General features: G+C 33.0%; 4 protein-coding genes, 2 long non-coding RNA genes and 1 other non-coding gene across 7 annotated transcripts; 3 read left to right on the forward strand and 4 right to left on the reverse strand.

The window, feature by feature from the left end:
* Positions 1 to 247: 247 nt before the first annotated feature.
* Positions 248 to 1,425, reverse strand: LOC136978082 (uncharacterized). The gene has a single exon (XM_067273741.1). The coding sequence runs from the start codon at positions 1,371 to 1,373 to the stop codon at positions 597 to 599; it is 777 nt and encodes a 258-aa protein (XP_067129842.1). The 5' UTR covers positions 1,374 to 1,425; the 3' UTR covers positions 248 to 596.
* A 327-nt stretch (positions 1,426 to 1,752) lies between these two features.
* On the reverse strand, positions 1,753 to 2,530 carry LOC136978044 (uncharacterized). The gene is made up of 3 exons (XR_010881158.1): positions 2,258 to 2,530; positions 1,947 to 2,177; positions 1,753 to 1,789 (listed from the first exon to the last, which is right to left on the reverse strand). It is a non-coding gene; the product is annotated as an uncharacterized lncRNA (long non-coding RNA).
* An 8,398-nt stretch (positions 2,531 to 10,928) lies between these two features.
* Positions 10,929 to 11,473, forward strand: LOC136978056 (acetylcholinesterase-like). Its single transcript, XM_067273699.1, has 2 exons — positions 10,929 to 11,161; positions 11,263 to 11,473. The coding sequence occupies exons 1-2, from the start codon at positions 10,929 to 10,931 to the stop codon at positions 11,471 to 11,473; spliced, it is 444 nt and encodes a 147-aa protein (XP_067129800.1).
* A 1,590-nt stretch (positions 11,474 to 13,063) lies between these two features.
* Positions 13,064 to 13,690, forward strand: LOC136978057 (ankyrin repeat domain-containing protein 18B-like). Its single transcript, XM_067273700.1, has one exon. The coding sequence runs from the start codon at positions 13,064 to 13,066 to the stop codon at positions 13,688 to 13,690; it is 627 nt and encodes a 208-aa protein (XP_067129801.1).
* Positions 13,691 to 16,255: 2,565 nt separating this feature from the next.
* LOC136978069 (uncharacterized) lies at positions 16,256 to 19,627 on the reverse strand. The gene is made up of 2 exons (XR_010881163.1): positions 19,543 to 19,627; positions 16,256 to 19,466 (listed from the first exon to the last, which is right to left on the reverse strand). It is a non-coding gene; the product is annotated as an uncharacterized lncRNA (long non-coding RNA).
* A 4,819-nt stretch (positions 19,628 to 24,446) lies between these two features.
* TRNAS-UGA (transfer RNA serine (anticodon UGA)) lies at positions 24,447 to 24,528 on the forward strand. The gene has a single exon. It is a non-coding gene; the product is annotated as a tRNA-Ser (tRNA).
* A 769-nt stretch (positions 24,529 to 25,297) lies between these two features.
* On the reverse strand, positions 25,298 to 26,254 carry LOC136978058 (uncharacterized). Its single transcript, XM_067273701.1, has one exon. It carries the CDS (start codon positions 26,252 to 26,254, stop codon positions 25,298 to 25,300), a length of 957 nt encoding a protein of 318 aa, XP_067129802.1.
* Positions 26,255 to 26,751: the final 497 nt, after the last annotated feature.

The following is a 26,751-nucleotide window of genomic DNA, read 5'->3' on the forward strand; positions in this document are numbered from 1 at the left end:
GAGAGCTATCATCTTATCGAATTCGGCCTTAGCGATTTTAAGCCTATCGGGTGCTAGGCGACGTGGTTTCGCAGTTACGGGCTGACCAACAGTTTCTATGTGATGTACAACGTTGTGTTTTACGGGTTGGTTAGGACGTGGAGGTCTGGTGATCTCAGGAAATTCTTCCAATATCTTATGATATATGGAGTCGTTGGTCGTTATCTTGATAGAGTGGATGGAGGTTTCTAATAATTTGCCTGGAGAGTTTACCTTTGTCTGAACGTCTGTGAGACATTTTCGTCTAAGATTCGGTACCAAATGGAAGTGATACAAGAAATCTGCGCCTATTATTGCTGTTGACACGTTGCCAATAAGGAATTTCCAACGAAAAATTTTCTTTAACCCAAAATCGAGAGTGAGTGTTCGTTGGTCGTAGACATGAATTGCAGTTGTGTTTGCTGCCATCAAGGTCATTTGAGATGCGCGCTTCTTTTGTGACGAGGAGGCTGGAAATATTGATACGTCGGAACCTGTGTCGACGAGAAAGTTTACGTTCGTTCTCTTGTCTAGGATGAACAGGCGACGAGATTGCTCCGGCAAAGTGCATGTCGCCTCTACGCTTCGCCGCTCTCGTTTGTTGGAAAACTACACGGCGGAGTACATTTTTGTGCCTTTGCGCCAAAACGGTTGTGGTACCAGCAGTAGTTGTTGATACTGCGGTGAGTGGAATTGTTGCGATGTCCTGAACTACTGCGGGAGCGTCGAGAAAAATGGTCGCTGCGATCCCGACGTGCCTGCGTTAGTTTATCGATTCGCTTGTTAAGTTTATCTATTTCGACTAGTATTTTGTTGGTTAAGGTATCGGGCTTCTCAGGTTGCGACACTGAAGCTATCGTTGCAGGGGTTACTTCCACCACGCGGTCCGCTACTTCCGCTGCTTTGTCTACGTCGAGTGGGGTAATGGCGGCTAGGATAGATTGGACGGAAGTCGGAAGATGTTGTATGAATAACTCTAGTATAACTGCGTCCGGGATTTGAAAATTTTCCGCCCGACGCTTTAGAACACGTAGTAGTTCGGAAGGTTTGCGGTCTCCTAGCTGTTCTCCGGCCAATAGTTTTCGTAACTCTTGTTGAGACGATTCGCCGGATCGTTTAATAAGTTCCACCTTTATGTGACCGTACGGGTCTGTACGGTCCGGAGAAATAATAATGTCTCTAACCGTTGATGCGACTTCCGGTGGTAAATGAGCCACTACGTAGTTGAACTTTGTGGCACTTTCCGTGATCGGCTTTGGAGATCCTAGAGCAAATGTGCTTTCGCACATGTGGAACCATAAGGCTGGGTCGGAAAAGTTGTACGGAGGGATTTTTACTGCTCCAATCTCGGCCATGATCTGACGATTGAAGTCGTGAACAAGGAAGAACGACGTACCTGATGAAGGTTCCAATGGGTGGATTCGGTAGTTTTCTTAGTTGAATTACGTTATTAGTCCGGGTTCGGGTCACCAATGTAGTGTTTTTACTGCTATTAATTTTGCTTCTCGTCACTCCGCGCGATTAAAAACGAATGAGACGAACAGTAACAAAACTACGTTTATTTTCTGCTCGCGTAACAGTTACATGACTCGACGATGTGGCTAACAAAAGGCAACTGGCTGACCAAAAGGTCCCACAGGGTGAGTCCGGTCCCGTTCCAGGAAGTAATAACTCTTACCACCTGGGGTTCGTTACGACTGTTAAGATGTGGAGAGTGACGTTCCCCACACATTCACTGGCATGCACATCGGATGTCATATCCTCGGCTATCCTGTTGTATCAAAATGAAAAATTCAAATTTATCGAAACTATTAAAATAATATCTTTGTTTTTCTGTAATATATTATTTAAAATATTTCATTTCTATGATATAGAAACAAAACAGAAAATGAAATAAAAAACGCATTAAATAAACATAAAAATCTTACCTGTCAAGACAATGGCTAACAGCTTCCAGCTCGATTTTCTGACGATGATTCTCGCATTCGCTTTTATCAACTCGTCGCCAATGAGAATCGGGGTAGCCGAAACAATCCTCGGCAAGATCGAGAACAATATCAGAATACTTTGTTTCTTGGTAACTTTCCAAGTCATAACCAAAGAAATCATCCGGATCATTATTATCAGGATCAAATTGCTCGTCACGCAACTCTGGCTTTCTATAAACAATACAGAAAATGAGATAAAAATATGACCTCTTACCTGTTAAATACGTATTAAATAAATACAAGATTCTTACATGTCGAGACAATCGCCAATAGCTTCCAGCTCAACTTATCCATCACACGATACCTGAGGATTCTCGCATTCGTCGCAACGAAAGCAAACATCAACTTGTTGCGAATTAGAATCGCCATAGCCGAAACAATCCTCGGCAAGATCGAGAACAATTTTCCAATAATTAGTTTCTTGGTAATTTTCCAAGTCAAAACTGAAGAAATCATCCTCATAATCCAGCTTTTCATCCACATCTCCACTTATATCTGCATCTTCCACAAATCTCTCTATATCGAAATCTGAAAAACACAACTCGTCAATTATTTCTGTCTTAGGGTCATTCGCCATTTCTCATCGTCGATGATCGGTTCCATTGAGTGTCGGCCTCGCTGATGATCGCGCGATATAAAATCAATTAATCACGCGTATATTTTTCGTAAAAATTTATGTTCATTATTATTAATTAACCTCGTGATAAAATATATTCTATTCCAAATGAGTTTAAGATATGGAAATTCATCTCAAAATTAATTTGTTATTCTAGTTCTTTGCTCTTAATTAAGTTTAAGTACCTTATGATTACCTAATGACAAATTTCGAGATCTGTAATTCTATTTTTATAAAGATATTTGACAGTGTATTGTGTAGTCTGTCAAAATATTACTCACCTTTATATCCAACGCAATTAAAGTTACATTGTGGCCATTGTAACGGGTGTTTGTACTTCTGATGTTTTGTAGCACAAACTTTTTGTACATCGTTTTTGTTTAAAAGTTATTTTTTTCGCTATTTTGATATTTCTTGTCAAAATTTCTTTAGCGAAACATTGCGTAACGTAAGAAACGAAACATTTTTCATCGAAACGTTCGACAGATTAGAATTTGTTATAATTCCACTGGCCGCCGCCATCTTGTAATTGAAAGTTCTCTAGCAAATACAAGTTATTTTTTTTCTTTATATTGATATTTCTTGTATAAATTTGCATAGGAAAACATTCCGTTACGTAAATTGTAACGTTCGACAGATTAGAATTTCGTGATATTTTTTAATTACCGCCGCCATCTTGAAATAGAAAGTTCGCTAGAAATGAAGGGATATTTTATTTTTATATCGATATTTTTTGTAAAAATTTAATTAGCGAAATATTGCGTAACGCAAGAAATGAAATATTTTTAAACGTAACGTTCGATAGATTAGAATTTCTTATATTTGCAATGGCCGAGTTATTTTGAAATAGAAAGTTACAAATTAAAAATTATTATTTTTTTGCTATTTCGATATTTGTTGAATTAAAAATTATCAGGTATTTTTACTTCATCGGCTTGATCGTCACGCGAAACGCAACAATATCGGCAACAATACATTTTTTCATTGTTTCAGTTTCTTTGTTTTAAGTGGGCGATTTTCGAATGAAAAAGAAACTTTTGCGATTTTTTGCTTTATTTCTTGAGAATAATTGCTTCGGATATAAATGTGAGTAATATTTTGGCAGATTACACAGCATACTGTACAAATATTTTGATTAAAATAGAACTACCGGTCTAGAAATTTATCATTGAGTAATCATAAGGTTCTTCAAGTTGACTAAGAGTACAGAACTAGAATAAAAATATCCTATTAAAAATAAATTTCAATATTTTAAATTGATTTGTAATATTCCAAAACCGTTTAAAATATGAAAATATATTTTGCTTCATTATTTTTTTAAATTATTATCAAGGCGACTTGGCTTTCTTCAAAATTTTTTTGTAGTTGTCATCTGTGTACATTCTCATGTCGAGTCTTACTGTCAAATCTGCATTAACTGTCGCCTCGGTGCGTTTGGATTTGTTTATTTTGATTCAGAATTTACGTCTAGTAACGTTGCACTGTAAGATCAATTACATGCTCTCAAATAGATCAGAGTAACATAGAAGCATTCGAAGTTAACAGTAAAGAAATCACCCTATTTGGACAAGATGCGGGAGCGTGGTCGATAGGCTATCATCTGATTTCGCCTTTTTCTCAAAGAATATAAAAATTGATAAGGAAATATAAGATATAATATTAATGAATCTATTTAAATTATAAGATTAAAACATATATCGTAAAAAATTTTTACTTAATAGAGCTAATATAACATTAAAAGAATAATAGATTGATTTTATAGATAATTAGGAAGGTTAAAAAAACAAACATGTTTAACAATTATAAAAAAATTGTTATCATAGTATTTGATTTTAAAAAATATTGACCGATAAAATTTACTAATTATGATGATCATAAAACGAAAATAAATATTATTTAGAATAATACATTATAAAATTAAATGAAATAGAATAATATTAATATATGTCTTATATAGATTATATTAATTTATCAACATAAATATAGGACATATATTAATAAAATTAAAATATTTAGGATAGATAATTTTAGAATAAAAAAAAAATTTTATTTATATAGAATTCAAAATTAAAATATGATATATTTTAAATAATTCTGAAAATTATAATAATATGAATAATAAAAATATGATTATAAATATAATATAATATATTATAAGAATAAACATCGAATTATTTTAAAGTTTAATACGATTTAAGAGTTAATAAACATTATATCTTAAAATTAAAAAATATTACTAGAAATGATTTTAAATATGAGTTATATAAACAGGTTAAAAGCAAAATAATACATTAATGCAAATTAAATGAAAAAAATTTATAAATACTGTACCAAAAATAGAAAGTAAAAAAGTATATATTTTAGTTAAAGTAATATAACATTTGAAAAGATAGTAATAGATTGTTAATCAAATGGAAACATAGAAATAAATGGTATTATGTATAAAGAATATTTAATAAAATAAAATATAGTGATAAGTAGATAATACAAACATAAATTAAAAAAAGGCTGCATAAAAAGACATAATCTGATCGATAAAAGAATAAGATAAGCATTCGAAGTTAACAGTAAAGAAATCACCCTATTTGGACAAGATGCGGGAGCGTGGTCGATAGGCTATCATCTGATTTCGCCTTTTTCTCAAAGACTCTTCAGAAGGGCAATAATGCAAAGTGGAAGCATTAATCATCTGGTTTTACTGGAAATTTAACGTGGAGCTTATTCATAAGTTTACAAGTGGATTTGCTTGATTGTGCTGTAAACAATGATGGTGAAATACACGTTACAAAAAAAATAGTTGTATGTGTGAAAGAAAAGGAATTGTCAGATATAAGTTTTGCTGAAAAAGAACTCTGTTTAAAGATGTATAGCTTTGCAGTCTTGCTTCCTCAATTTGGAAGTAGTTATCTACCTAGGAAGCCCATTGGTAGTTTCAAATCCATCAAGTGTAACAATGTAGATGTCGTGTTATGTAACGTAGCAGACGAAGGATCGCTGTTTCTTGCGCTTTATAACAAAAAACTTTTAAATTACTGTGACCGTTGGCCATAGTAATGTATATTTTTGTATTTTATAATTTTATAAATTTAAGTTAGGTTTAAGATTTCTTCTGTTTCTCTCCCTTTCCTGTTGGAAAAAAAAAAAAAAAAAGAGAGAGAGAGAGAGACTTTCTTCTTAATCACTTTACTATCTAATTGTTTTACTACCTTATGGGGAGTGATGCCTCCAATGAAAAACAGCATTGTTAAAAACAAAGTAATAAAAAACAGAGAGGAGAAGAAAAGAAGAAAGAAAGAGAAGGGATCTCGGCTCTCGACGAGAAAGGTCGTGGAGCACGAGTTGTAAGTCGGAACGACATAGGATAAGAATTGGAGCTCGACGAGTGAGGTCGAGACGGTGAAGCTATCTAGTGTTAAAGTAGACAAAGACCTTCCTGATGAACTGCCAATCTTATTGGACGGATTTGACAGTGGATTATCGACAAAGTGAACGAGAGGTACCTACTGAAATAGATGATCGGAGGCATCAGTAACCCCGCCCAGTGTCACGGAGCACCCAGAGCAGAAATCCCGGGTATTTCCCACCTTTCTCTTTTTCTGTACTTATATTCTCTCTTTTCTTCCATTCTTATAGTCTGTAAGTAGGTTTAAGATAGATAAGGACCCTTGTAATATTAGTAGTATTATTTTATGTATTCTGGACTTTGTAATTTCACCGCCTACACGTTGGAATCCAGTGTAAAAGAACCCTGTAGCATAGCGAATAAAAGTATAGTTTTGTAAATTAACAAAGTGTGTTTGTTAATCCTCACTTACCATTCGCTGTCGGTTATCACATAACATTAACCCGACAATGACGAAGCACGAAGCTGTAAAATTCTTTGAAGACATTACTGGATATAATCGAACTTCACTCGAACCCATCATAAAACTGTATTTCGGAAATGTTCCCGATGACGACTTTCCAACGATTATTAAACGAACTCATCAGGCGATAGGCGATTAGATGTTCAAGTGTCCCAGCGAAGTAAGGCCGCCTGCTCTTTGACTATCAAGACAGCCAACGATATGGACATTGATTTAATTATAATACAAGAACCTTATACAAGACAAAATAAAATTGTTAACTTTGGGAGGTGGAGAGTGTTAACCACAGACAAAGGCGAAAAACCAAAATGTGGCATAATAACCAGAAACAAGAACTTGGACATTGCAATGATCTCACATCTAACAACACAGAGGATCACGACAACAGTAATTCATCAAAATCCACAACTATACATTTTAAGTACGTACTTCACTCCTGATGATAATGATGATAACTGCATTGAAGAACTGGAAAACACTATTCATCAACTAAACAGTGATAACTTCATAATTGTTGGAGATGTAAACGCAAAATCTCCAGCATGGTTTCATAAAAAAGAAGACAACAGGGGACGCATTCTCACTAACTTAATGGCAAATCGCAACCTTTACTCGGCGAATACCACAGACTATCCTACTTTTTATACAATTTACGCAGAGGGATGGAACGACGTTTTTCTTGCGCCGACCAATATAAAAAACAAAATTATTACCTGCAAGACACTGTTACAAGATACAGCAAGCGACCATAGATATATCTATGCGGAGCTACTGAGGACCGACAGAAGACAAAATGACACCACTTGCTTCACCAAAAAGACGAATTGGGATCTCTTCAGGCAAACATTTGCAACACACTGGAGGAACTATTACCATAACAGAATAGAAAATGGCAAAGATATAAATCAGTATGCTGAACACATAACTAAATCATTGCAAATGGCAGGAAAATTATCAACAAGAACCATTAGAACGAAATATAAAGAAACGATCTGGTGGACAGACAGCCTGACAGAACAACAGAAACATGTTAGGAAATTAAGAAGGAAACTACTAAGAGCTACAGATGAAGACAGAATGAATAATTATAAAGAAGAATACAGTAGGGCCTTAAAGAAATATAAAAAAAGCATCAATAGTGCCAGAACCAAAGCCTGGAGGAATTTTTGCAGTAAGGAACTCAAAAACAATCCATGGAGTGTACCATACAAAGTCATTTTTAATAAAAAAAAAGAAATGTCACATCCCAAATATCATTAAAGAAAATGAGAATAACACAGAATTTGACATCAAAGACAACATCAAAAACATCTTAAGGTATCATTTCCCAAATGACAATAGCACTACGGATTCTGAAATGCACAAAGAATTACGGCAGACTACTCAGAACCAATCATCAACACAAGATGACAAAGTATTTACATTCTTAGAAGTACAGAAAGCCATCTTCTCAATGGCAAGAAGGAAATCTCCAGGCCTGGACGGCGTTACAGCAGAGATGGTTAAGGCAGCCTTCGAGGAGGTGCCTATCGCGTTCGTATACCTCTTTAATGAATGCCTTAGAACAGGGGTATTTCCAACAAATTGGAAAAAGGCGAATGTAAAATTAATCCCCAAGAAAGAAAACGCCACTAAACCGGAGGACTTTAGACCAATCTGCTTGCTCCCAGTTTTAGGGAAAGTGCTAGATGGATTAATCATAAACAGGATAAACTGGCATTTAAACAAATGCAAAAAAACTAGCCATAAACAATTTGGCTTTAAACCAGGTACTTCCTCGATTCAGGCAATACTAAATGCCAAGGAATTCATAAACAAAGCTTGGGAGAACAACCGACATGCGATGCTAATTAGCATCGATTTTCAAAAAGCATTCGATAACCTCTGGTGGCCAAGCATTATCTACCGCTTAATTCAAACAAAATGTCCAAAAAACCTCACAAACCTCTTGAGAAGTTATCTCTCAAATCGTACAGCAGGTTTCTATACTAACAACTTCAATATAGAAATTAAAGTAACGAAAGGTTGCCCACAAGGGTCAAGATGTGGCCCAGGCCTATGGAATCTGGTACTGGACGAGCTGCTAGAACAAACTACCAATACAGAAGAACTCAATATACAGGCGTACGCGGATGATACCTTACTGATGATATCGCATAAAAACTGTGACCGCGTAGCAGAAATCGCAAATAAAGCCTTAGAACAAATTGCGAAATGGAGCGATAAACATAAATTACCGATAAACTACAAAAAATGCGAAGCTATTGTAATGACCAGAAAGAACAAAAGAAGCCAACTAAAAAGAGCAATAGGAGTTAAACTCAATGGAAACAATATAAAAAATGTACAACAAATGAAGTATCTTGGAATATACCTTGACAGAGCACTAAATTGGCAATATCATGTCAACCAAATGTACAAAAAAACTATTGAGAAATCTAATCAACTAATTGGTATTACAAGAAACACATGGGGAATGGATCCAAGAAACACCAAGCTCATCTATCTACAAGCCATTGAGCCAGCCATATTGTATGGGGTACAGGCGTGGAAAGAGGCTCTTAATAATACACACATAAAGAAAAAATTGTTGTCAATTCAGAGGAAATCTGTTATTAGAATTTGCAGAGCGTACCGAACAGCGCCCACTGATGCGCTATTAACTATTGCAAACTTAACCCCAATTCATTTAAAGGCAAAACAATTTATTTGGAATTGGTTTATATTGAATAATAACTTTAAGCAATACTCGGAAGATGAAATAACAGACCTCCAAAAACTGGGTAGCCTTCCACCTGATAACACGAAAAATTTGACAAATGTCATACAGCAAAACATGGATTACAGACCAAAAAGTACAAACGCCATGATTGACCCTAGGGAAAAACGCCTCTTTGAAGTCAACTTGGATTTCAGTAATACCACCCATAGTGGAAATCAACATCTCATTGCTTACACGGACGGATCAAGAAATGATCAAGGAGTAGGATCAGGCATTGTCATCAAGAACAAGGACAAGATCATATACCAAGCTTCACTAAGATTAGCGAATGAATGTTCCATCATGCAGGCCGAGCTTTGGGCAATTTTTAAAACAATCTCTTATGTGAACAACTTTCCCTCTGATACTCACAGAAACCTAATCATTTATACAGACAGCAGAGCAGCCCTCTACACTCTCAACAACAAAAAGACTAAATCAGCCCTTGCAACAGACCTAATAAACTTAACAAACGACACGGGACGACACAAGGAAATTATATTCAACTGGATCCCCGGACACAGAGGATATGAGGGAAACGAATTAGCGGACAAGCTAGCTAAAAAAGCAATTAAAAACTCCAACATTACTTACTCTAAACTCCCCATCAGTTTCATTAAAAACTACGTCATACAAGAAACCAACATCTTATGGCAGAGGGAGTGGAACGAATCCGCAACTGGTAGACAATGCTACAGATTCATCCCATCAATAGAAAAAAGACAACAGAAAAAATCATTCAAAACAACTTTCGAACTTACGCAATGCTTGACAGGCCACGGAGCCTTTAACACATACTTACATCGTTTTAAGAAGAAAAGTTACAGCCATTGCAACATAGATATAAACTGCGAAGACTCAGTTGACCACTTCTTATTCGAATGCACAAAATATCATGAACACAGAATGAACTTTGAGAGAGTTTGTCTTCAGGAGGGTCACAATTGGCCACCCAAAACACAAGACTTGTTCGCCTGTGACAAATTACTAAAAGCCATGACAAAATTCATACGAGATAGTAAAGCACTAATACCACCAATTATAGAAAACCGAGATAATGATCAGAACGACGACGAGAATCAAGATGACCACAACAACTAGGAACAAGAAGATCAAGACGACAATGATGAACAATAAAACACTCGACGAAAACGACAAAGACAACAATGCCAACCATGACTTTGACAAAATGAAAACATCACAACTATAACGACGCCCACAGCAACAAACACAAATGAACAAAACCACGAAAACCATGACAACTGAGAAAACGAAGATCAAGATATCAGATACAACAACCAAATGAGCAGAGTAACAACGACGATGACGACGACGTTACTAACTGGACCTACTTGTGTAAATAATGTACATAATGTAAATTGTAATGTGATTGTTGGCAAACCAGCCACTAACATAGTCAATTAACTATGTTATTTATGTAATTTCTATTTGTAATTGACTCCAATATACTTTAATTGTTTTCTTTTAATAAAAGCGAGGCAGACGCCCATGGGGTCCCTTGGGCTTAAGGTTGCTTATTTCACACTTTCCTTTCCTCCTTTATTTCCTCTTTCTCTAATTCTACTTTCTATTACTTCTTCCTTCCTTATAGATACAGGGCAAAGTCTGTTGCTTACACAGACAGCCCTTCTTATCTTTAAATATAAATAAATAAATAAATGTTCAAGTGTCCTACAAATTTCCTGGCAGAGAAATTTGCAGGAAGTAGATTCAACGTGTTTCATTACACTTTTAAGCACAGAAGCAGCACAAATATATTTGCAAATTGGACCGGAGTGCCTCATTTCGAAGAAGTACACTTCATATTTGGTGTTCCTCTATTGAAAACAGACGAAGAACAAGAATTCAATAGAAATGTCATCAAACTTAGGACTTCTTTCACTAAAACTGGGTAAGGAGGCAACTAATTTTTCATGAATTTGTATAATTTATAAAGAATAGCTGTAAAGTACATTTATAACGTTAATATTTGTTGCAATTTTTTTGTTTCAGGACTCCACAGCCTACTAATAAGTTGGAAAGATGGCTTCCGTACACTAATCAAGAACTGAATTCTATAGAATTGCAAGCGAGAAATGTAAAAGTAACAAAGTTAATTCCGAATGAACACTGTGTATTTTGGAGAAATCATTTTAATAATTATAGTAGTCGAGGGGCTAAGTGGAAAAACGGCATATACTACATTAGAAACTTTTCTAGATAAAGGAGGATTTGTGTTTCAATTCATATTTTAATATGCATCGCTTTTGTTAATGTGGAAGTACAACCTGTAGAGCATGCGACTAAACCGTAAAAGTTACTTATAAGATGGATTGATGATGCATGAATCCAAATTTGTTAGTAACTGATTTTCATAGTTTTGTAGGATTTGCCGTTTTTCCTCTCAGCCCCTAAATTGTAATTGCAATATTCACATTTCTTGTATGTCTTTGGAAACTTCGGAGACTGTTGTTGGAAAATATAGTTTCTGTATTTTTAAATAAACCTGAATTAATCTTAAAAGAAACGCATACAAATGGTCTGATTATGTGAACTACGATAACATTTAATTTCTGCATACTTTCTAATGGTTTATTTCCTAAAATATAAAGTGGTTAAGGTTTTAGCCTATCAGTATGGGGGATTTAGGAATGATTTATCGGGTAACTAGAATTCATTTAATACATTTAAATATTTATGGATAATTTATGCATTCATCATTATCATTCTTAGAATCGATGATGTAAATAAAATTGTTTTTGTTTTCCTTTTATATAATTTATATTTGTTTAACATTTGTGTATTGAACAAGATTTTGCAAGTAAACTACTTAAATAAGATAGCAATTTAGAGTTTAAATTAACTTTTAGGACACCCTGTATAAATATTAGGAGAAATTACTTTATTAAAATTTCAAAAAATGGTTTTAAAATTCCAATAATGATTATTCAAATAATCGATTTTCGATTGTAACCATATATCCTTCTTTAACATTCGAACCTTCAACTAGCTGTGTGCCAAAATTATCATTTTACCCTTCTCACAATGGACAATTTCGAATTTTTTATGAAGCGACAAAAGAGAAATGGCAAAAATTATGAAAATGCTAGTATAACAATAAATCCAAATGATAAAGGGCGCACCTCTTTACACATTGAAACCATTAAAGGAGATCGTCAGATGATTCTTAAAAATGTTAAAGTGTGGTGCTGACTTTAATATTCAAGATGAAGATAGGAAAGCAGCATTGATGTTGGCATCCAATGGAGTCATGAATAGTGTTGCCACCTTTTCAAACTCGCTGACCCGGGCGGCAAGTCAGGTTTGTTCGAACAGAAGTTCCTGACTCATGCGCAATGTCATTTTACAATGTGGAGAATAAAGTGCATGCCAGTTCTAAATCAGTTACAGTTAAGGACTAGAGACTTACGTAGGAGTAACGTAAGTAACCTAAATTAGGAAAGAAAGAACAGACAACTCAGCTCTATAGAAGACGTGTAGGGCGTACAAGCAAAAGAAAAGAAAAAAAAAAAAAAAAAACGTCGACAGGTATGTTGCGCGCCACACGTCCGCGTAAACAGATGGAATGGCAGATGAGGTCTTTCGCTGTTAAAATAATGTAAATTTACAAGAACTTTGTTTCATCACAATTTCTACGAAATTCCCGGACAAAATTAACAGTTCATCCGGTCAGTGAGTCGATTCCCGGACTGTCCGGGTGAAAACCGGACGGGTGGTAACACTAGTCATGAACACGTAGCTAACATTTTAATAGCAGCTCATCCGGATATAAACAATTTCTGATAAAGAAAACATGACAGCTCTTCATCTTTTGGCAAAGACAAAACTAATAATAATAGCTTTGAAGATCATTAGGATGAAAGCTAATGTTGATGCAATTGACAACAAAGGGAGAACCCCATTGATGCTTGCTTGCCAGTATAAAAATTTGGATATGGTCTCGTTGCTATTGGAACAAAATGCAAATATTCATATCAAAGATTCAATGGGAAGAAGTGCATATGAGTATACAAGTGATCCCAATATTTTTTTGGTGAAAGGGATGGTTAAGCACAGAAAGTCTGCTCGAGAAGGATCAGAACTTGAAAACATTAATTTTGAACTTCAAAATATAAACAAAGACCTAGAAAGTGATGATACTGTAACATACAGCAACATCGTATCAGAGTCTGAGAATCATTCTTACCTACGACATCATCATCACAATAACAACGAATCTCTACAAAGTTCTACTTCAATGCACATTTTGAAAGTGAAGCCAAGTAATGTGTCAGATATCACTGGAATTTTAGGAAAATTACAACAAGAAAATAGAGTATTAAAAAGAAAAGGATCAGCTAGTGAAGAAAAGAATAACCAAAAGATGAAAAATCCACTACAAAACTATCACAAACAGTTGAAGAGGATGAAAATCTATTGAAAATTTTATGGCATTCTTTAATTCAAAGCACTGGAGCATCCAACTGCATTAAAAACTTTGATTTGATAAATGGAAACCATTCATTAAATCCAGAAAATGATGAAATAGCTGTGAAGTCTTCATGTAATTCTCTTCCCTTCAAGAAAAAATATAGAAAAGTACCATTTGATTGAGAAAAGCAACAACAAGGACCATTTAAACAAATAAATGACCATAAATTTAGAATGGATTATTCATATTCTAAGGCAATTTAGATCTTTCACCTTTAGATCTCAATGAATCAGAAATGATACAAAGCAATCTGTTCGCATAATGGCACCCCAGTCAGACTTAGAGAATGAAAATAGCAAATTTGATGAAATCATCAACAGTACTCACTTAATTAAAGCTGATAATTAAAGTAGATGTCAAGAAAATGGACAAAGAGTTTAGTGCACTTCTAATTTACACAAAGAAACTTTTAGTGGAGAAAAAGAATTTGAAAAATTTCATCGCAGAAATGAAAGCAGAAAGCCAAAATCTGGAAAATGAGTTGAAAGAATTTGTCGAGAAAAATAAAATTTATGATCTTAGAAGCGATATATCAGAAACTGAAAATCAAGTGAAAACGCTAATTGATGAGCACAAAAATCTGATAGATAAACTTGAGAATTTGGAAGAGAAATTAAAGAAAAATGCAGAGAATACTTAGAAAAGCTGTTTACTTTCAGAGACTGAAAGAATCAAGGATGATAGTGATGCAGTAAAAACAAGCATCAAAGAACTTAAAAAGTACATTAAATAAAACAGTTAACAAAATTAGAATTACACCTCTAAATTACAATATCATATGCATAGCCTACATGTGTTTACATTTATTTATTTTTGTAATTGTATTATATTTATGTAAAATATTGTATTTTTTATTGTAATTTGGTAATGACGATAATTCTGACCGGAATTCATTAGAAAGTTTGAAAAATAAAGTAGTATAGAGTTTTAGTATTATAAGTATATTGATACACGTTAGCTGGGCTTACTAAAAATGTTTTTGTTGTTATACTAACTACAGGCGTATTTAAAAATGTTGGCAAAGGCTCTTTTTCTCAACTTTTCCTGTGCTCAAACATGTTAAGGAAACCATTAGGAAGTCTAATAATTTTCAATTATGCTAGGATATAAAATTTAAACAAGAACTTAAAAGGAGTAATTTGTGGAATTATGATAAAAATCTCCCTTTAAGTGAAGTTTGGATTAATTAGTGTGCTTTACTGTTTTTCTCATTGGTAATATAGATGAAATTTGTCACAGTATACAGTTATTATATTCAATTTGCTTAACAAAGCAATAGTTTAAAATAATTAAATTTAGTTTATAAGTCAAAATGGGAATATGTCAGTATCTCTCATCTTTCTTTTGATCCTTGAGCATCGGTTTCATGAGCCATTAAAATTTAATTTTCTACATTAAGAGAAGAGGAAAAAAAATTATTTTGTTTCTTCTAGTTATAATTTTAGAAATATGCATTATTTTTTAAAGTGACTATGAAATAAAGAAATAAACTTTGTTTTCATTTAATAGTAAATGAAACATTGTAATTTTATTGTCAACATTACTAAATTGCTTAATTTTACATTATATGTTTAGCCAGTATTTGTGATGAGTAAAATTTTTATCCATCTGTTGAACTCTTATCATCATCATTGTTCAAATACTATGAATAAAATAATTTTGTAACTTCTTTGTGAAAATACTGTAGCAAACAGTTGCTATTTAAATTGTTGGTTAAGAGAAATGCATCAATAATTATTCATATATAAAACTATCATTTTTGAGACTTCTAACGTGCAATAAACCTGATGCATACTATATACTGAAAAGGCATGTTCTTATTTGTCAAAACAAATATACTAAGCTGTAACCCATCAGTATTCAGCTGGGCCATATCACCAGAAGTATTCTTTAGTGTATGCGAATTGGAATTAAAAGTTATTAATTAAATGGCCAAATCACTTAATAATTTAACAGTTCTAAGAAAAATTAAATTCATATGCAGTTTCTTAGAAATACACTTTCCATCAATAAAAAGCAGCTCATAGAGCTACATACGACTAAAGTTATTACATTAGACAGCAATAAATACATACATACATATTTATAGCTGATCAAAATACACATGCATCAATAAATGATACCTCAAAATATATTTAGAACTTAAATATTACTTTAACTTTTTCAGAAAATTATTCATACAAAAGTGTTTTTGCAATTTGACCTTAGCATTAATAATCTTATATAAATATTTAGATAATTTCTTTACTATAAAATATGAATTGTCATTTATCCTATAAACATTTAAATATTAAAAAAAAACTTGTCTAACCTTATCAGTTATCAGAATATAATTTTTGTAAACTATAGAAATTCTTGACTGTTTTATAATATTAATGTATAGAATTCATGAAAAATAGTTGCGAGATAATCAAAACTAAGATATTTAGAGTTTAGCAACAATTTTGAAGTTCATAAAGCAGTATTTACATTAAATTTTCATAGATAAAAAATAGAGAATAAAACAAATTCATAATCATGATCAAACAAATTTATTTTTAGACTACATAACTCTCTAAGATCTAAACAATTACATAAAGCAGTTTGTAACAATTATTTATGAACAACAGAATAAAATATCCACATCTTTTTTACAATATCTATGCAGAAAAATTTTTTAAAATAAATTTATGAATAGCATTTCGTTCATTCTGTATTCTTTGCACAGAAATGCAATATTGAAGACATTTTAAATCATTTTTGAAAATTTAATTTACAAATTTCTGCTTCTTTTCACAACAAAAATTCACTTTTTTGTATGTTAAGACATTTCAAAATTCTATATTCATTACAATATCTAATCAAATATTTTTATTTTTATATAAATTGTCATTTAGTTATTTTTAAATTATACCCTAATTTTACAATATTTAGTACAAGTACTAACTTTAAATCTCACTAATTACTGTAAAAATCATTAATAATATAGGTGTTCTTCATCAATAATTAAACTTTTTAAATATTTTTAACAATATCATCAAATTTAACACCAATAAAATCAAGTTTGCTTCTACTGCAATAAAATCTGAGGTTCTTCCTGAGTTGATGTAGTCAAATCTGTTTTAACTAATGTAAGCATTAACTGCAGTTAATTTAACTTAAAAACTAAACCTGTAATGTTCAGCATATAATAAGCAGATGTTTTGTTAAATGTAATTAGCCCTAAATTTGCTCATGTGCAAATTTACAAGCTAAACATTAAAGGTTTAGTTTCTTCAGTATGTTTAGTTTATTGGTTTCAAACTAATTTCAAAAATATTTAAATAATTATTTCTATATGATTTGCATTGATGCTATTTTTGCATAAATTATAAATGAACAAAAGAAAACTATTCACACAATAAATGTTTTACCTAATGAAATATTGTTAAAAAAGATGTCCATATATACTTTTAATCTCATATTTATTTGTAAACAAGTATGAAGCTTTAAAGATATTTATATAATTTTAATGGCATAATTGTCATCATTTAAAAATATCTGAATTTATCTTTAAAACAGTTTATAGAGAGTTTTATTATACTTTCTTCTTTCTGAAATCCAAGTCCTTTGCAAATTAAAAACAATATTGTATTAGAAGTCATTAAAGTTATAGTAACTTTCAGTTAATTGTGTTTTAACATATAGGACATGACAAACAAACAAAACTTTTTAATCTAATGATGATCACATCTCAAATAAAATCCAATATTAAACAGAATTATTTCAACTTCATAAGAAAAATGGACTGACATATCCAAAAATTGTTTTTCTCTCATCTTCAAATGTTATTAACGCAAGAAATATTAACATATTTTTCTTTGCAAAAACTGAAGAGAAATATTTACAACTCTCATCTTATAATTTATAACATTCATTCTTCAGTTAATTCCACAATAATTATAGAGTGAAATACATACTATAAGTAGTTGATGTAATTTATGATAGGAATTTCATTTAAAAAATTATGATTAATTAAACATTAAGCAATGAAATGTTATTCTATGAAGGAAACATCTTTGCATGATTAATTTATGAAATGAAATTACTATAAGGAATTACTAGCATTATACTATCTTGCATAAAAATAATGGATAATGTCAGTTGTTGCGTATTTCTTTTCTACCTTTACCCGTCTTTAATACATCACCAATACCAGGAATGTCGTTTTAGCAAAACTTGTCATTAAACAAAATTTAACTTCCAAAAAAATGACGATTAACACATTACGTATCAAACACATTTTCAACATTTAGGATCTAAATCACTAATTTTCATAACATTAAGTCATAATAATAATACCAACCATGAATATGTATGAAAAGCTTCAACAATATGAACTAGATGAGTAAACATTCAGAAATTATGATGTAAAATTGGTTATGTATATTCATTAAATAAAATATCAATTTAACTGGGGTTTCATTCATGTTCTTAAATATGAATGTCAATAACTTGAAGCATTTACATACAATGTCTAATTATATGCTTTTACAATAATTCCATTATTTTACAATTAATTTTAAATTCATATTTTGATGGCATTTGTGACAAAGTTACTAACATGTAATTTTCATAGAATGAAAAATGTATATTTTAAAATCTCCATAATTCTATTATTGTCAAATATATTATCTACATCTGCTTATACAGTAGATGCATTATTGTTAATCTGTCAAGAGAGAATATTTGGTATGTCAAGAGTATAGTATGCACTGCAATTAAATTTTTCTTTAAAATAGAAGTTATTCCTATATTAATTAAAGACAGATACAACTACAACAGACAGACAAATTATATTTGCACTAAAAATTTTCAACTGCTATAATATCATTTCTGGCAAAAGAATAAGTATAAGGTTTTCCATCAATCAAAATAACATCATCTCTAAGATATACCTTCTTTCCTTGCTGTCTAATATCATTTATTAGCGGGATCAATTTTTTCCTTCTTTTTCGCGAATTATAGCAAAGATCCGAAATCAGTAATATCCTATTTGTCTTGATAAATTCGGAAACTTTTTTCTTTTTCCAAAATGCCCCTAATAATTCCTTCTTCCTTTGAGTGGAACGTAAAATCAGTTTGAGATTATTAAAATTATTGCTTTCAAGAGGCACTATATCATTAATTTCTTCCATGACAAAATCTTTTATCTCTAGCTCTTCGTTAAACAGTTTCCTAACAAACCTCTCTCTCTCGTCGGGTTGTATAAAAATGTCCGTAAAAATGATTAAATTTCTCTTTTGTATCTTGTTGTTCATGGTATCGATTTTAAACGAAATTTGTTCTCTCTTAATCTGTTCTTCGTTAAATTTCTCATCAAATTCTCTAATTTGCCCTTCAAGCTTGCTTTCAATAGAGGTGATTTTGGCATTCAGTAATTTAAATTGTTGCTGGATAGCATCTAACTGCTCTTTAATTTCTAAGAAATTTGTTTGAAGCAATTCTTTTATTTCTGTTAAAATATTCACTTGTTCTGATTCTTCTATTATTGGAGAGTTGACAGCTGTAGATATCGATTCGACTGGAAAATCATCATTTCCTTCAACTGTTTCTTCTTGATCCGAAGGGGTAAACTGTTCAGTTGGTTCGGCGTCGTCAATGATTGTCAGCAACTCACTTCCTTTCTCAATGCTTTCCTGTTCTTTCAATATCAGTCTCTTAGTTTGCATTGTATTCCCTTCGGCAGGTGGTCGATTACCAACACCTGAGTTTTATTTCATATTACCTATTATTAAAGTATTCTGATAGAAAGTATATAACAAAATATCAAACATACATACCTATTTTCTCGTTCCTTATTAGATTTTTAAATATATTTACAGAGCAAAACAGCTGAAACCGTCTTTCTTTGTTGATTTAACTCAGTTTCCGAATCGGAAACCAAAAGTATTACGAAGCGCCCTCGACGGAATTTTTCTTCTTTATTATTATTATTTTTTAAATAAAATTTGTTATTAATTTTCTTATACGCAATTGAATAGCCTATTTTATTTCTATAAAGTGAACGAAAAAAATTATAATTAAAATCACAAAGGTTCCATAATCGAAGCTCGGATTGAAGTACAAACGGCTCAGAAAAATTGCTACTCTTAGCATTTCGGTCCGTCAAAACCGAATCCGAAGTATCTAGTATGAATCTGACTTAATGCTATCTTATTTAAAATTAGCTGACCCGGCCACGCGTTGTTGTGGCTCAAAGTGTATCTATTATAAATGTGTAACACTTTCCCCGTGGGGGAAATTTCAAAAAATCCCTTTTTAGTGTACATTCTCTTGACGTACCCTATTAAAACGCAATAAAAAACGCATCTAAAATAGTATAATAAAAGCCGAGTTCTTCACAGTAAGCCTTAATCCCGTCACTTTTCCCGCTGGGGAATATCGAAAAATTCCTTTTTAGTGTATATTTTGTTGACGTAACCTATTAAAACGCAATTAAAAACGCAAAAAACCGCATGTAAAATAGTATAATAAAAGCCGAGTTCTTCACGGTAAGCCTTAATCCCGTCCATCTCCCCGCACTGGGAGGAATTTCGACATGTATATTATATAAAAACACGTGCGTATTCGAATGCAACGTTGTGTCAAAATTTCAAAGGAATCGGTATTTATATATCGGCTATCTATATTTTATTTATATAGATAGATAGAAAATGATCTGCTTCAGTCCATTCTCACAGAAAAGCATAATGCCTCACAGAAAAGCAAACTTAGGTCGTCGGAAGTTAGCGCCATCTGTTGGACATGAAAGCCTTAATCCATATATAAATATATTTTTGAAAGGGGGGAAATGGTGTAGGGGTATGAAAAATAGATAGTAGCCGATTCTCAGACCTACTGAATATGCATATAAAATTTGGTAGAAATCGGTAAAGCCGTTTCGGAGGAGTAAGGTAACTAACATTGTGACACGAGAATTTTATATATAAGATTAATATTCTCCGTTTATAAGTAGAAACCGCATATTTTAATCATTGGGATTCGTTCGTATTGATAACAATAACCCAAGGTTTAAAACGGAATAAGTAAATAAGACTTCGGTTACTAAAAGTTTTGATTTTATTGACTCTGATATTAAAAGAATATATTATAAGTTTTTAAAAATATGTTAGTTGAAAATTTATTAATTACAATTATTAATATTACTCAATAGAAATTAATTTGGCAACGGGACGCCGAGCGGTCAAGATGGCAGCCTACCGCTCTGGGGACCCGGGATCGAATCCGGACAGGTCGTAAAATCCCCAAGAATTTTTCGCGGGGTGGTCCGTCCGGATATGACCCCGACCCTCACTCCATTGTGGACCTGGCCAAACTCATAATGAGCTTGCAAAAAGAGGCCCGCTTAGTTCCCACGGGGGGTTATAAAAAACAAAAAAAGAGTAATTAATCCAGTGTTATTTGCATGTTGCTTTTTTGCAGTCTTCTTTAGCAAGAGCAAGCACATAATTACAGTAAGAAATGCCACGAATATAAACAAATTTATTAAAATATTTTAAAAAATTTATTATTAATGCTAACTTATGTAATATTTAATTTCGCTTAATTAAATGTAGTGTACGATTTTGCATTTAAAAAAAAGACGGTTATGTACACAAATTCGTAAGGACTGCAAAAAATAGGACTTGAACGCGTGCGTTTTATAAATTCTTTCTATATTGTTGTAATTTTTAAACAATTATCAATGCACGCATTATATATTATACACTTTTTGGTGCGTGCTACGTATGTTTATATTCTTAGATAGTTTCTGTGAGTGTCTATATAATGCTCACCAGTTGCAAATTAAAATTATGCTTTTTGCATACCCTTTTTTCTTAACTCTTTCCTCCCTGTGGGCACTAAGAGGGCCTCTATTAGTAGGCCCATTATGGGTTCGGCCAGGCCCACAATGGGGCGACCAGGTGGTGAGGAACGGGGCCCGACATATTCGAACGGACCACCCCTGAAAAATTCCTGGGGATTTCTAGACCCGTTCGGATTCGATCCCGGGTCCCCCAGAGCGGTAGGCTGCCACCTTGACCGCTCGGCCATCCGGCTACTTTTTTTTTTTTTTTTTTTTTTTTTTTTTGCATACCTATCGCGAGACCTATCAGTGGCAGAGTAGATAAAATCACTAATCACGGAATCGTAACACACAAAATTACGAGTAATATATTCTGTAAATTACACTGACAGGAAAGCAAAACTAATGGATTTAAATAATTTTAAACAAATGTGTAAGATATTATTTACATTATTTAGAAACAACGAACTGGAATCATTTTTTTTTTAATTGAAATATTTTTAATTGTTTTCGCCTGGTGAGTACTAATAAGACTTTCTTAAATACCAAGGCTGTGGAGTCGGTAGATTTTTACACGACTACGACTCCGACTTTGACCTTTTCTTACCATCCGACACCGACCAGGGGCGAACTTGTTAACAAAGTAGGCGCGAAAATTCTGACGTCATCACGTGACCTCAGAATATCAGCTTCAACAAATATAGTTCTTTATAATTTTCGTCGGATGGTAAAAATTTTCTTGTATAAATTAAAAGACAGTCGTTTCCAAAAATTCTTTAAACAATCACCATTTTCTTTCTTGTTCTAGAACAAACTGTTAACCACCAGACCTTTCTTTTGAAACTACTTAGCCGTCCAGGTAAAAAAGTTCCTTAAAAAACAAAAAGAGTCCAATTAAAATTTCTAAAATTTCTAAAATTGGAATAGTGGTAACCTTGCGACGTCTTAGTATTTCCATCCTTCTCCGTTCGGGAATTTCGAGTCTTTTATATCCACTTGTATTTACAAGTGGATATAAAAGAACAAATTCCCGAATTCCCGACAAGAAATTTTAATATAAAATGAATATAAAATTCTTATTGTTTTTATTATTAAACACTATATTTATTTTCTATAAAGTATGTTTTTGGTATGTATTTTGGAGTGTGTAGAACGTACTAATAGGATTTACATTGATTCGTATGAAAATAATTGCTTCGGTTTTCGTCGGTTTCGAATTTTCGCCGATTGTTTTCGGACGAATTAGCACGAAAACCGAGGGATAACTGTATTTATTTATAATTATACTACATATATGTGTTGTTTGAATTCGATGTATTATGTTTTCAGAATTCATAATATGTAAGTTCTCAGATGAAAATATGTTCAAAACTTATGAGTCTTACCAGGTTTGATAAAATTTTTTTTTCTTTTTTTGGTAAAATTAAACAACAAAAAAAAAAACCTTATAAGTAGTGATGTAACGAATAGTATATTCAGCCTCAGCCGAATGGCCGAATATTCGGCAAAACTATTCAGCTTGATTAACGCACGTACGAAAATTGGCGCGCAAACCGCATTATGGCAAAGATCGCGCACCATGCTCTGTATTGGCCCGATGTCACTACGATATTTTCTTCCATTAGGTCTAAATTATTTAAATTAATTATTATAATTATTAAAGTTAATATGAGATGGCGCTTAACGTCTACCTCTAGGGCCAAATTGGTTTATAATTTATGTAATAGCCGTAAATAGCCCGCTATGATTCGGCAGTTGTTGGTATTCAGATGTAAGTTATAACTTATAACTTATTTTATTTGCAATCGATCATTTTAACTCTTTAATTAAACACTAAAATTTTGTTTTTACTACGTATTTGTAGACTGAATAGTACCCTAGGATATACTTTTGTGCTGACACAATATGGTCTAGTTTCTCCCCAGTTGTGGAACAGTTCAAATATGTCGTAAAAACACTAAAATATACGAGAATACGAATATAACATAATTAACTAAACAATAACATTAATGCCCGATACATTCTAACCTACACGCCATCAATGCCATAAGATATCGGGCTAGATAAATGTTATAATATTATTTAATTATGAAATAATTTAATACTAGAGTTAGATGCTATTTTTTATTAACTTTAATAATTATAGTTTATGGTTCAGCATTAATAAAAGTTACAAAAATGATTAATTTACTGTGTTTTTGTTATTTCTTAATCCTGTTTTTAGGTATTCGGTATTCGGCCGAATAGTGAAAAATAGGCCGAATAGGCCGAATACCGGGTAGTAAACGAATATTCGTTACATCACTACTTATAAGGCTAAGTGTGCTCCAAATGCTGACTGGACTTTTAAAAACGGAAAATAAAAACATGGTTTTGATAGATTTTAATTTTCGTTTATTTATTTCTCTGTATAAACACACACGTTTCTGATGATACAAATATTTTTTTATAAAAACGAAAAAATTCATTCAATAAAAAGATAAGCAATCCTGCTTGAAAAGTGACAGTCCGAATTATGAAATTTTTAACAATGTCTTTCAAGTATTCAGCGTTTTGTCGAAACATTTCGGTGCGCTTCGTACAACAGCGTGGAGAAAGAAACGTTTTGCGACTTTCTGAACGTCACTTAAATCGCGATACGAATTTCGCTATTGCAATCTACCAAAATAAACTGCATTTCGAGCGCATCTAAACATATCTGTTGATTCAAAGTTTCGTTGCAAACAGCAACACGAAAAGGCAACTAGGTACAAAATCAATTACGTACTGTATTTTATGTTGTATGTCAAGCCTGTACTTGATTCGGTTGAAATGAAAATGTTTCTTACGCGAAGCGTATTGCTTTAGCATGAAGAAGTGCGCGTTGACAACGGAAAATATATCGGCTGTCCTCCAGAAGCAGTCGTGGCCGAGTGGTTAAGGCGATGGACTTGAAATCCATTGGGTTGTTCCCGCGCAGGTTCGAATCCTGCCGACTGCGATCGATGTTTTCGTATACCGGTCGACGAAAAATTCTTTTTGAGTTCAGTACGCCGCCCTCTTTGCATTTGTTGACGAATCGCGTGAGCTGCGAACTTTTTGACGTCATCCATTACTGCGAATAGCACGCCCTTCGTCGAACTTATCATAATTTACTGCCAATAACAGAGTCGATAAAAAGATTCGCAATTTGACCGGCTTATCGCTATGAGTTGCGCTTTTTCATAACAAAACGAAAAGAAGTTGCGCAAAATCCTATCGCCAAACGAGCAACATAGGTTCCGAAAACGTAATTTCAACGGCGTTTTGATTGCTTTAATCCGAGGTAGTGAAATTAAAAGGCGATAGAAATTTATGAATTGCTATAAACATTACCGTTTGCGAAAAGTAACGTCCAACAAAATTTCTAAATTTGACGGAAACGTTGTACAGCGATGGAAACAAAAAAAGGAGAGAAAAAAAATTCTTTCCTCGCCGGCGGGGAATCGAACCCTTATTTATTTTTCAATTATATGTACAAATCGCATATAATAATACATTATTTTGTAATTGGGGAGAAATTAGTATTAGGCAATTGTTACAATTGTTACAATTTTGAATGAAAGCCTTACTGAGTCTGCCCAGAGTCATTGAGCTCAGGGGCATTTACACAAAAATTATATATAATATATAATAGTACATATATTAACATAACTATTGCACAAAATATTTGTTATTACAATAGTATGCATATTAAATTATACACATAGTTATTGATTGTTGATATAAGGTTATGATCGTGTACATCTTTTTCGCCATATGTTGTGACTTGCACGAAGGATGTCGTTAATAATAAACTTGTGCATCTTTTTCACATATTTCCAAGGCGAGTTTAATTTTTTAAATAGTTGTGTGTTGTGGGTATCCGTTGCACCTAATGCACCAAAGACTATCGCGTCAAGTACAACTTTATAACCTTTCGTTTCGTAGAAGGTTTTTATATGTTCGTACTTATCTATTTTGGCTTGTCTCGCTTTAACTAGGCAGTCTTCACCATATTGATTTGTTATTGCGAGATCTATAATGATTACCTCTTTGGTGTGTGTATCTTCCACAACTATATCTGGGCGAAGAGTATCATTTTCCATTTCTGGAATTGTCTGATTGATTCTCACATTTATGTTTTCACCTCTGTTGTTATATCTAACTGTTTTGGCAATTCGGTCCAGAATCTTGTCGTGTCTTTCACGTCTCAAGGGTAGATAATAAGGGCAGAATGAGAGAAGGTGTTGAATATCTTCTATCTGCTGGCAGTGAGAACACCTGTCGTTCGTAGTCATGTTCCAGAACTTTTTGTTGTTGTTTGTTGGAAGTAAGTCCATTCTTGCCTTGATAGAGAAGCTGTATAGGGATGGATGTAGCTCTCCTGTATTAATCCAGGAGTTCGATACATAGTTTCTCGAGCTAGCCATTAATTTACCTTGTCTACCTGCTGATTGCCAATGATTTGCCAACTGTAATTGATTGTGGTATTTTAATTGCTGTATTATAGTGTTTTGCCTGATAAGTAGGCTTTCGTTGCTATTTGATGGATTCGGAACCATGACATCGAAGACTTCGTCTGTACATATCACTTTAGCATTGCTAGTATTAAATGCCTTAGGAGCGTGTGCAGTAGGATCCATACAATCCATGGTTCTTGCCTTTTTTTGATTTTCTAATTTACCATTGAGGAACTCGGCTATCATTTCGTTTTGTGACTTATTTTGAATGTTTTCAGTGTAGTATCTTAACCTCAGCAGTGTGGTGATTTCATTTCTGATGATTTGCTTTATGGTGGTGTCTTTTGAGTTTAGCAAGCTGATCACGTGTTTTACTTGTGCAGCACAGCTCCAACTCCAAGGCTCAGGGATGTTTAGGCCTCCGTCAAACGTTCTGCAGTGGAAGAGAGCGCGATGAGTGTGTGCCGGTAATTTGATGTATTTCCTAACTGCTGACCTTATCGCCCGGCCAAGTAGGTCGGAGTGGTAGATGCCTAGACCATTTATTCTGATAAAGTATTCCCATCTCGGTATTATAAATGTTTTAATGACATGGTTTTTTTGAAAGATGTTCAGGCAACAGTTGGCAGTCTTGTTTAGCAGACGCTTTGTGTCTTTCAGTAGATCGTGAAAAGATGAGTATAGACATTGTTGTTGTGTCCCTAACCTATTTCCTAGGTACTTTATGGCGTCGTTGTTACTAC

The sequence above is a fragment of the Centruroides vittatus genome, unplaced genomic scaffold, assembly GCF_030686945.1.
Source record: "Centruroides vittatus isolate TY-2023 unplaced genomic scaffold, ASM3068694v2 contig_487, whole genome shotgun sequence".
In the NCBI taxonomy this organism is placed as follows: Eukaryota; Metazoa; Arthropoda; class Arachnida; order Scorpiones; family Buthidae; genus Centruroides; species Centruroides vittatus.